At 39.5% G+C, this 11,916-nt stretch overlaps 2 protein-coding genes across 2 annotated transcripts; both read right to left on the reverse strand.

Moving 5' to 3' along the window:
• Window positions 1-10,614: 10,614 nt before the first annotated feature.
• On the reverse strand, window positions 10,615-11,145 carry P884DRAFT_267365 (uncharacterized protein; the record flags this gene model as incomplete). The annotated part of the gene is made up of 1 exon (XM_069442102.1): window positions 10,615-11,145. One exon carries the CDS (start codon window positions 11,143-11,145, stop codon window positions 10,615-10,617), a length of 531 nt encoding a protein of 176 aa, XP_069300808.1.
• Window positions 11,146-11,515: 370 nt separating this feature from the next.
• Window positions 11,516-11,901, reverse strand: P884DRAFT_316324 (uncharacterized protein; the record flags this gene model as incomplete). The annotated part of the gene is made up of 2 exons (XM_069445283.1): window positions 11,516-11,637; window positions 11,691-11,901. The coding sequence occupies 2 exons, from the start codon at window positions 11,899-11,901 to the stop codon at window positions 11,516-11,518; spliced, it is 333 nt and encodes a 110-aa protein (XP_069300809.1).
• Window positions 11,902-11,916: the final 15 nt, after the last annotated feature.

Raw genomic sequence — 11,916 nt, forward strand, 5'->3', positions numbered from 1 at the left:
CTCAAGGGAAGGCATATCCTATAGATCTACCGCAAGAGACGGGCAATGGTAGATAGACCATTACGGACTCTAGAAGAAGCGGTATAACAATACCAACGTTACAATAGAAGGAACAAGCTAAACCGCCGATAGCTATTCTCTCTATTAACGAATACAGAGTACTATAATTAGAGTAATAGGTTAAGACAGAAGAAATCGCTAGCATCGCTATAGACGGAACCAAGTTCATATACTATTAGAAAACAGAGAAACGAGACAAGACTAGGGAAGTACCAAAGGAGTATAAAGGATACCTAGTATTCAAACCAAAGTATCTAGAAGGATTACTAGAATACGGCCTATAGGATCACAAGATCAAGCTTAAGGAAGGAGTACGACTAAAGTTCTTTAAGATCTACTATATAAGCTAGATATAGAACGAAGAACTCAAGCGATATCTAGAGGAGAATCTTCGAAGAGGACATATCCGCCCGTCAATATCGCTAGCAGGCTACCTAATCCTATTTATGCCTAAGAAAGACAGAAAGCTATAGTTATATATCGACTATTGGTAACTTAACGAACAGACTGTAAAAAACCGATACCTATTACTACTAATCTTATAGCTCCGAGATTAGTTATTAGGAGCCTAATATTTTACGTGTCTTGACTTGCCATCGGCTTATAATTATATATAGATCAAAGAAGGCGATAAGTAGAAAACGGCCTTTAGGATACCCTATAGCTACTACAAGTACCTCGTCATGCTATTTAGACTTACAAACACGCTAGTAACATTCTAAGCCCTAATTGATCAAGCTATCTAACCCTTTCTTAACAAATTTATAATATACTATCTTAATAATATACTTATCTTCTCTAAGACGATAGACAAACACCAGAAGTATATAAGAGCAGTACTAGACGTATTATATATGTATAAGCTATTAGTTAACAAGGAGAAAAGCGAATTCCACGTTAAGTAGATGGTATTTTTAGGATATAAGATATCCCTAGGACAAATTCGGATAGAACCCTCAAAGGTTAAAGCCATCAAAGATTAGCTATAACCGACGTCAGTTACAGAAGTACGAAGTTTCATCAGGTTTACAAACTTCTACCAAATGTTCATTAGGAATTTTAGAGCAATCGTATAACTATTATATAAGCTTACTAAGAAGAACGCTAAGTTCTAATAGGAAAAGCGATATAAGCAAGCATTTATATAGATTCGCGACGCCATTACCGAGGATCTAGTGCTAGTACTACCAGACCCTAAGAAGCTATTCGAGGTGGAAACGGACGCTTCAGACTACGCCATTGGAGGATAGTTAGGATAACGAGACGAGTAAAGGAAGCTATATCCTATAGCCTTCTTTTTAAAGAAGCTCGATAGACTACGTCTTAACTATCTAATCTATAATAAGGAACTACTTACGATTGTCGAAGCTTTTAAGGAATGGCGACTATATCTTAGTGGTATAATCGAACTAGTATAAGTGTATATAGATTATAAGAATCTACGGTACTTCATAATGACAAAGGAACTCAATAGACGACAAATACAATAGGCAGAATTCCTTATGGAATTTAACTTTGAGATCCGCTATAAGAAAGGCAAAGAGAACGTACGAGTGGACGCTTTAAGCCGACGAACGGATCATACGGAAAGACAAACGGAAACAACGCTACCGTTGTTCAAGGAACGAATAGATAGAACGCTACATCATAAAACGTAGACACCTATAGAAGATGATCCACTTGACTCGCTCCTAGAATGTTATATAATCTTTCGAGAAGAAAGGATCAACGAGGTATAGTATTAAGCAGCACCTAGACTAGTAGTACCTAGCGGAGTAGAAGAAAAAGATAGAAAACTCTAGTACCGAGGCAAAGTATACATTTATAACAAGGATTAGTAGCTACAAATGATTTAAGAACTCTACGAGTCGAAACTCGGAGGACATAAAGGAGTCACAAAGACTGTCGTACAAGTCAAGAAACATTATAACTTTCTATAGTTAACGGCACGAGTTAAGGAAGTCGTATAGAGCTACGATATCTACAATCGAAGTAAGATAGTACAATATAAGCTGTATAGACTACTTTAGCTACTACTAATAGCTAACAAACTATAGAGTTTAGTTATAATAGACTTTATTACGAAACTACCAAAATCTAAGGATATAGCTATAGGAGTAATCTATGACAATATTCTTACTATAGTAGATCGCCTGACTAAATAGGTATACTTCTTTCCCTATAAGGAGTCCTAGATAGCTAAATAGCTAGTAGATGTAATCTATCGGCAAGTTACATTAGTATACGCTTAGCCGTAAGAATAGATTACTAACAGAGACACCAAATTCGTATCGAAGTTTTGGTAAGCGTTAATATAACGATTAGGTATTAATAGTAAACTGTCAATGGTATATTACCTATAGACTAATAGATAAACGGAATAACTAAACCAAGTTATTAAGCAATACCTCCGTTCCTACGTTAACTACTAGTAAGATAACTAGGTCATGCTATTACTAACAGTATAACTCGCTTATAATATAACGCTAACAGAAACGACCAAAGTTATACCGTTCTTTATAAACTATAGATACGAAGCAGACCTTAGGCAAGGACTAGAGGTCATAATACCAAGAGCGGCAGTCAAAGTAGAGCAGATATATACACTATACAAGAAACTTAAAAAGGAACTCGAGTTTGTCAGAACCAGAATAAAGAACTACTATGACAAATACAGGCTCGAGGGACCTCGCCTAGAGAGGGGAGACAAAGTCTATCTGATCGTACGAAACCTACGAACCAAACGACCAAGCACGAAGCTAGACTTTAAGAAGGTCAGACCCTTCGTTATTAAAGAACGAATTTCGACATCTAACTACCGACTATCGTTACCGTTATCTATACGATTACGGACGGATGTTCTTTATATTTCACTTCTCGAACTAGTACTAAAAAACGCCAAGATCGCTATAAATATTGAAGTAGAAGATAAAGAGGAAGAATAGGACGTCAAGGAAATCCTAGATTTACGCATTATCAACAGGGAACTATAGTATCTGGTCAAATAGCTTGATTTTAGAATAGAAGATAACTTATAGGAGCCGGTCAAGAACCTAAACTGCCCTAAGAAACTAGAACAGTTCTACCAGAGGAATCCTAACTAACTACAGGGGCCGACTTAGGAACCTAACTAGCGTCTAAGAAGGAAGAAGTACTAGTAGGAGCCGACCCTAGGGACAAGCTAACTACTTCCTAGTCAATCACGCCGAAGGCGCCCGACGCCTACGCCTAACCTGTCAAATCCTATTCGTCTGATATCAGAGCCACCACCCCGTCCTCCTTATCTAAACCCTGTATACCTCGACAAACGAATTTATCACTCTAGTCACGTAATATTCGTTTTTAACGACGTAAACATATAAGGCGGCTTAAAGTTTACTAAAGCAGATCTTCTATTGCCAAAATTTCTTCCTCTAGCCTATCTTACTTACGCTAGTTATATAATACTACGATAAGTTAGAATAGAAACAAGAGGACAAATAGAAGTTACTTATAGGAATCTGCTATATTCGGCCTATCGTAAGACTTTCCCTTATATATACAATTTAAGTACCTCTTAGAATTTCCCAATATAATATAACGCTTCTTAGGCATTATACGCCAATAGTTAGAACATGGTATGGTTTCGGAACCGTCTTACTTAATTGTAGCAACTAAGATACGACGTTTACGCGTTATATCGTGATAGCATTTCTTTATACGGTCAGCCATGGTAAACGGCGGAAGGGAGCAAGGGGGGGGGAACTTACAGGAGCAAGTTACAAGAGGGAGTTAACGCTATTTGAAACGGCCTAAGAGGGCTTTCGGGTCAAAAGCCTCGGAGGGAGGGTATCGTGTCACGGAAATATATATATAGATGCCGCCTAGGCCACCGGCACGGATAGGCTAATTAAGCCGAAAGGACGGGAAGAACCAATTATAACGTAGGGAGCACTAAGAGCCCTACCGTACGCTAGCTTACGATCACCAAGATTAGCGTAAAGTCACTAATCGTGATAAGCGGCTCACTAGGATCACTAACCAAGGACTAATCAAGGTGATCTAGGAAGGTTATATATATATATAGATAGTCACTCGTTCCGGTAGACTCTGGAGTTTACTAGTAATAGTAACTCTCCTTTATAATCACAGTACCCCTAATAACATCGTACTACTATAAGAGACAACTCTGTTATTATAAACCCTTTGGCTTTACCGAATCCCTTAGATGACCTGTACGCTTGTCCTGTACCACTTACCTTCGTCTGAACCCTTTTAGAGGAAGTCTGAGTTGGGTTTGTCATAGTATAGCCCTTAAGTAACTAGAGGGTACCGGTAGTTAACGCTAGTAGTAAGTCGGTAATAAAGTCTATAGCTACCGTATAGAATGATGTTAGCTAGGTATAAATAGGCTAGAGTTCCCCTAGTAGTAAGTTATAGTTAGTCAAGTTTACCTAATATACCTTATAGTGCTATATAAACTTTAAAACCTTCTAGGCTTTCCTATAGAAATGAATAGTTACAAGCTCGTTTATTATCTTATTTTTGTTAAAATGGTATATATCATTATAAACCATCTAAAGGACTTGGTTAATATAGTTTTCTAGTAAATAAAGTTTTCTAGTACCGTCAAAATCTATATAGAAAAGTAGTCTGTTCGAAAGTTCGAACGGTCCTATAGGTAGTTTTAGCCGTTTATATTTTCTAGCTCCGGTATAGTCATTTCTAACCAAGTCTTTCTCATTTTCGTAGAGGGCTTAATAGATAGGTCTATATTTCCGGTCCTTAGGGTAGCTAGTGATAATTCTAGCCCTAAATTCGTCATTAAGTACCGGTTCTATAATAGTTATATCTACTATAAAGGTATCGGTATCCTAGTAATTGCTCTAGATGTCTTTAAGCTTATCTATTAGGCTATTCCTAACCTTCGGATTATCCTACTCCTAGGTAGGTAACCTTGATAGCGTATCAGGTACTACATTTAGCATTCTAGGGATATAAAAGATATTAAGGTTAAATCTAGACAGATAGTTAGCTACGTTTACCAGCTTTAGATTGGCCTTAGCCAGATCTATCGTAATTAGGGACGTATACTTTACTATCCCTTTCGTTAGAGCATAGTTGGTAAGGATATTAACTAGATGCCTATTTGATTATACTATCTTCTAGAGTTTCCTAATCACCTAGACAAGTACGGTAATTTCTACCTCTATAGATCTATAACGCTTTTCTACGTTAGTAGTCGCCCTTGATATAAACAGGATAGGCTATACTTTACTCGAGGGGATATCCCTTCTAGGGATTTTCTTACTATCCTAGTCACCCTTAAGCTAGAAAGCAATAACGCTATAGCCGTTACGGTAGGTATCTAGCTTAAGGAATAGTGGTTTTTCTAGGCGGTGGTAGTAGAGAAACTCCTAGTTATATAAGTGTTCCTAAAGTAACCTAAAGGATTCGAGTTCTTCCTTAGTTAAGGTGAATTTGACAGTAGAAGTAACTACTTTCTAGGCTCTTTTGGCTTTCCCTAGCTTAAGCTTTCCTTCTTTTTATACTATGGCTATTAACGCTATCTTCCGTACCTAGAGTGGCCTTACTTTTATATCAAACTATAGAATGCCTTTCCTAAGCTATCTGGCTATTCCAAGGTAATGCTCTAGACTGTTAAGTATATCTAGGAACTTTAGCTTCTTAAAAGTGGCGATACGGTCGTTAGTTTTGGCGATGCCTTTGCCATTTACAATATACCTAAGGAGTCTTACGGCTAGGTAGCCTATAAATGATTTAGGTGTCCCTATATAAATGTAGGCCTTGTTAAGGATTTTGTAGATAGTATATAGGTATTCGAGGTGTTCTTCCTCTGTTTTACTAAAGATAATAATGTCGTCGATATATACCCTAATAAAATAGCGGTATTTTAGGAAAAGTCTATCTATATAGCATTATATAAAGGCTAGTATATTCTTGAAACCTATAAGTACCATATTTAATTTTTCTAGGCTATAGTAGCTTATAATAACTATATAGTTACTATACTCCTTGGCTATAAGGAGCTAGTAGAAAAATCCTAATATATCTAGGGCTATAAAGAATTTATTACTAACTATAGCGGCTATAATATTGTCCTAGTTAGGTAGAGGATAAATATCTAGGACTATAATTATATTTAGCGGTTATAGGTTAACTATACATCGGCTTTTCTTAACCTCTACCCTAGGCTTTTCGGAAACTTTCCTCTATATAATAAAGGCTAGACACGTAATTAGGGTTGGTTTATCTATAAAAGTAAATTTACCAGATGCTTATAGTTAGTTATAATGCTTATCAAGGGCTTCGTGGTCTTCAAGCCCCATTAGGTACGGTCTAACTATATAAACTTGCTTTTACTATCTATTAACTAGATTGATCCGTATCTTCTAGTTTTCTAGTATTAACACGATTCCCCTATCCTAGTATAGGTCGTATTTATCTAGAAGTTCATTTACCTTAAGTATAAATTCAGGGTTTACATTAGCAATGCTAATACCATCCTTGCTTCTAATGGCTAGGATATCGTTAGGTTTCTTGATACCGTATAATAGGGTATAAAAATCTATCCCGCTTGGTAGCGGAATTTCCTAGTCACTATTAGCCTTCTCCTCGTAGTATATATACTAGGCTTCTTCTAACCTCCTCTCTAGCTCCTACTTGGTGATTCCGTCCTAAACCTTAGCCTATATATCTTCTATATCTGTCATACTGATCTACATTACGGTATCCTCTCCTAAATATTCTAATAGATAGCTAACCTTATCCTCTTTTCGGATGATCATAGGAACATCGGTGCCATTTCTAACAATTACTACTCTTAGAGTATACCGATTAATCGTAGTGTCTAGGATTCCCTTTTGGCTAGTAGTAAAATAGAAGTACTTATCCTCTAAGAGGTTATTAGGCAGTAGAATAAAGTATATCTCGAGTAGCTAGGTAGAGTATATAGGTACGACGGTATACCAGGTAGTAGTAACTTTCCAAGATATAGGCTTAGGGTTCTTTTTTACAACGTCCCTATAGACCTTTATATTAGCTAATGATCTAAAGGTATAGATACCCTTGACGAAGTCAATTTTGATATTATAGGTAGTTATAAAGTTAGTACCTAGTAGTATTTTCGGAGCAAGTTTATCGATAACATCGGCCGTAATATAGATATACCTATCGATTGGCATATTCCTAGCCTCTCCTAGGATATAGAAGTCAAATTTAACCTATTCGCTAATCCTAGTCTTCGAATTAACTCCCTTAAGGGTATAGGGTTTGCCCTTAATCTATCGGGGATTCTTTACCTATTAGGTAATCTATATCCGGTTAACTAGGTTAGTTAAACTACCTATATCAAAACAGATATCTATAGTCTAGTCTCCTAGGTTAGCTTGAACCAGAATATATAGGTAAGACGTCTTCTTTGGCCGGTAGAAGGGTATTTCTATACTTAGGTTAGCTTTTACTACTTAGCTAGGTTCGAAGGAGAGGAGTACGGTTTCCTATTATTATAGTTCCTCGGTTAATTCTAACGGTATAGCCGCTCCTTCTACGAAGTCCCGCTCTACCTAGGGAAGGTCCTCCTTTGGCAGTTTAGGTAGGTATAGTTTCTTTCTATAATCCTAATATAGGTAGTAGTATAACGCTCCTTAGCTTATAAATAACTATTTATAAAGCCTGCCGACATTGCTATCTTCCTAGATATAGTCTTCCTTAGTAGTGCTAAGGAAGTACACCTCTCTATTGCTACTATCTCTATTAGTCTCGGATTTATAGTCGCTAATCAGGAGATAGCTAGTGGCTTTAAGCTCCTTATATTCGGCTTCGGCTTTCTTATCCTTACTAGATATTACTATAGTGTTATAGTAGTAATAGGTACTATCCTTATTAATATACTTCTAACTATAGCAGCGGAACCGTCTAAAGTAGGGATTCCGTTTACTATATCTGCCCTTTTCCTAGGCTCTAGTACCCTATAGGCGGCCATTTCTAACTTAGTCGTTACGCTCCTTTGGTTAAGACTCCTAGTTACAGCTTTAGAATTACTCCTCTTATAGGAGATACCTACGTTTCTATTCCTCCCTTCTCCTATAACGGTTGGTCTAGTACCGCTAACCTTAACTACCCTTTTAGGGGTTAGTATATAACTAATTAGCTTATTCCTTATTAGTGTTATCGCTATTATTACTACTAGTCCCGTCTAAGGTATTATTAACATTAAATATAGCTACCTTCCTTAACCTCTTTTCGGCTCTAAGTTCCTCTAAAAGAGCTTCCTATTTTTCAGAGGTATAGAGGAGGTACTAATTAATAGTATCTATCTTATATAGCTTAGGGCAGAGCTTATAGAGCAAGGGAGTTATCGCTAACCAAAGTCTAGTTAGGAGTTAATAATTCGTTTTATCTCCCTAGACTTAGGTATAGTAGAAGAGATCTATAGCGAATTTACAGATAGATTTGCCTAAGGCTAGGTTATCTTTAGTATAGCTATTCTAAACTAGCTATTAACCTACTTAGTTAAACTAGATGCCGAATCGTTCCTTAATCCTTTAGAGCTATGTCTCTATACTTAGGTATAAGGTCTCCTTCTTGGTTAGCGATAGTTATTACTTATACTACTATAAGGCTAACCTATAGAATAATACCTATAGGTCATTTTATAGGAGGAGTTCCTTAGAAATATTTCCTCTAACTATATTATAGATATATTTAATCTAAAGGTTAATATTAGTATAGTAATAGATCTTTTTATAATAGAAGATTAGTTAGCTATTTATAATCTTTTAGTCGGTATCTAGCCAAAGTAGGCTAATATCGGTAATCTTCTAGGCTTAGTCTATTACTAGTTATAGCACTATATATACTAGCTATAGCTAAAGAGAACTAATATCTACTTAATTAATTATAATATTCTAAAGAAGTCTGATTATTATCCTCTAGAGTAATCTTATAATCGTTTCCTCTATTAGGTCTAGTAATAAGAGGGGTATTTATCCCTTTATAGGGTTATCCCTTACTAGTATTAGCATTATTATTAGTAATCCTTCTATTAATTAGACTATTAGCTAGAGGTTTTATAATAACCTTTACTAGGATTCTTCCCTTTCTAGAAGTTCCCTTAATATATTAGTTATAATTATAGACTAAATAGCCCTAATAGGTCTACTTAGTATCTAATCACCCTATTTACTTAAACCTACTAGGTTTAACTCGGGCCTTAAGGTCTCTAGTAGATCTAATAGGCCTATAGGCAAAGTTATCCTTTATAAGGCAATTTCTAGTAATATAGTAAATTATTAAACTAAGTCTTTAGGACTTGGCGTTTTCAGGGTCTCTAAAGGTCCCTTATACTAGCCTTCCTCCTTAACTCGCGCTTCCGGTATAGTTCTTGCTATAGGTAGTAATAATAGAATAAGAGCTTCGTTTAAGAGCTAAAGAAGGAGTCTTACAAAGTACCTAATAAGCCCTCTTAGGGTATAATTATCAAGAGTCTATAATTCTAGGTAATCCTTATCTATTAGGTAGTTATAGAAGTCCTAAGTATAAGTAAAGTAGTTATTAGCCTCCTTAAGAGATATTACTAGCTTAAGGAGTCAGAGGTCCGTTAGAGAGAGCTTCTAAACCTAACGCTAGTAGGCGTTTCTAATAATAAAGTAATAGGTCTAATACACTTATTATAGTTTAGACTTGTTTATCGGTTCTTAATAATATTATTATTACTATCGTTTTTAACCATTTAGGCGTCTACTCGGAGCAGAGGGGTATAGTCACTTGACTTAGGCAAATAGTCTCCTATAGCATTCGAACGTAAATAGTAACGAAGATCGTAGATTCGAACCAGTAGTAGGTATCACTTACTATAGCTCGATAGCTATAAATGACTATAGCTCGGACAGGCTATAAGATACGATACTATAGCGGTATTTGCGCCGTGGGCGGTACTCCTAGACTAACTGGTACGGTCTATAGAAGTGGTAATAAGATGCGTTAATTCTTCTAAGTGCTAGAGGCACTTAGGGATGCTATCTAAATATATGTCTATGACCCCTGGCTTATCATCCCTGTTGGTAGGTCCGTCGGATCTGACCCACTGACAGCCATATACTGTAACAGGGGGGCGCACGAAAAAGCACATCTTATCACGTTGAAAGTGGTGGAACTGTATCCGTGGCATTTGCGATCAGCATTTGCCTCATATCTAACGCAGGTAACCTAGGCGCCTTACCTATCATTATACCTTGACAGCTGGTTGAGGTGAGAGAGGAGCTCCCTGCCAGCCCAGATCGACAGTGCTCACCGGGAACAAAGCGACCCATTTTTGTTTATAGACCCAGCCCGCTAGCATCGGTTCCTGTCCTGTCCTCACGGAGGACAGGCACGGCGGCAACGATGGTGATGGTGTTGTATTGTTCGTTTGGTTGTGGGTCGGAGAGCTGCTATCGAGGTCTCCCGAGTGGAGACCGGTCTCTGTTTTGGAGTTCCGATTAGAAAGGTGGGCGGTCCGCAGCAGGGACTTCAGAGCAGCAATCCGAGCTAACATTTTCCTGCGGCGCCTCATCAGTCATCCCGCTCGATCGAGCGGTTAAGAACCCATCCGGTATACAGCTCCCCCCGAAACATGCTCAGCCCCTTCAACGCCTCGACCCGTTTCCGGTCCCACAGGCAAAACCCAGCGTGCCTCCAGAGGTGCAAGGCATTGCGCTGGCCCGATGACTGGCTGTGGCTCTGCCGGGTAGGCAGCCGGGTGGGCAGCCGCGGAATGGAGTGCAGCCCTTCTCCGAACCATTTGACGTAGCCCCCCCCCCCCCCCCTTCCCCCAGCGCGTCCAGCCAGCCGTATGGGGCGAGGTCGAGCACCGGGCCCAGCTCGTTTTGCAGGACCCGGAAAAGGACGGCCCGCCTTTGAACCCTGAAAGTGTTGGTACGCGAAACGAGCCGTGGCGATGAAGTGGGCGAGATCGCGGATGGAGTTGATCTCGAACAAGATCTTGTCGAACAACTCGGATGGCAGACCACCAAGATGACGGTGGGAGACGCCATAGGGGTCCGTCTTATCCTCCGTCTGCGCTTCGGGAGCCTCTTGGGCCATTTTGCCAGAGAAAAGTGTGTGGGGTTGATGAAGGCGAGGTGAATGGCTCGTCTCTTGACCAGCCGTTGTTGGATGCAATGAGGGGAAAGACTTTTCCGTCTTCAATGTTCAAATCAAATCACACGGAGCAGCACACGGGCTCGGGGGCCAGTTTGGGGGCCAGTTTGGGGGCCATTTTTTTTTTTTTTGGTGCACACACTCCTGCCCAAGTAGATTTCCAGAATGCTACCGGTATAGTGTGTGCTGTGCTTTCTCAAGCCTCGGAGACACCAGCGTCTGGTCCCTGGAAATCATCACATCCTCCTCGACAAGTCAAGTCCCGCTCGACTGCCCCTCTTCTCTATTGCTGACAAGATGATGCAACGACGCCCTAGCTGCACCGCTCAACCTTCAGGCCCTCCGGCCCGTGCCACCACTTCCAGCAGCCGAGGGGCCACCACGCCCTGCAGACGAGGGCCGCGCACCAGTTGTGATGGGAGTGGGAGTGTTTTTCTTGTGCGGTTTGTCGCAGGCGTGTCTGATGGGGACGGGGCCTTTGCCCGTACCGTTGCATGTGGTACACTTCCTTTGGCCTGCCGGCTTCATATTGTCGCCGCAGAACCCGCAGCACTTGAGCATGTACCCGCCAGGCCCGTAGATGCACCGTGTGCACTTCACGTAGCCGCCCCTGCAATCCTGGTTGTGGCAATCGGGGATTTTCCAGTAGAAGGCGGCATGGTTAGTAGAGTCGTTGCCGCACGTCGAGCATTTGACCATGGTGATGGTTTTTTT

Source organism: Thermothelomyces heterothallicus (assembly GCF_042370625.1).
Source record: "Thermothelomyces heterothallicus CBS 202.75 unplaced genomic scaffold P884_scaffold_3, whole genome shotgun sequence".
Taxonomy (NCBI): domain Eukaryota; kingdom Fungi; phylum Ascomycota; class Sordariomycetes; order Sordariales; family Chaetomiaceae; genus Thermothelomyces; species Thermothelomyces heterothallicus.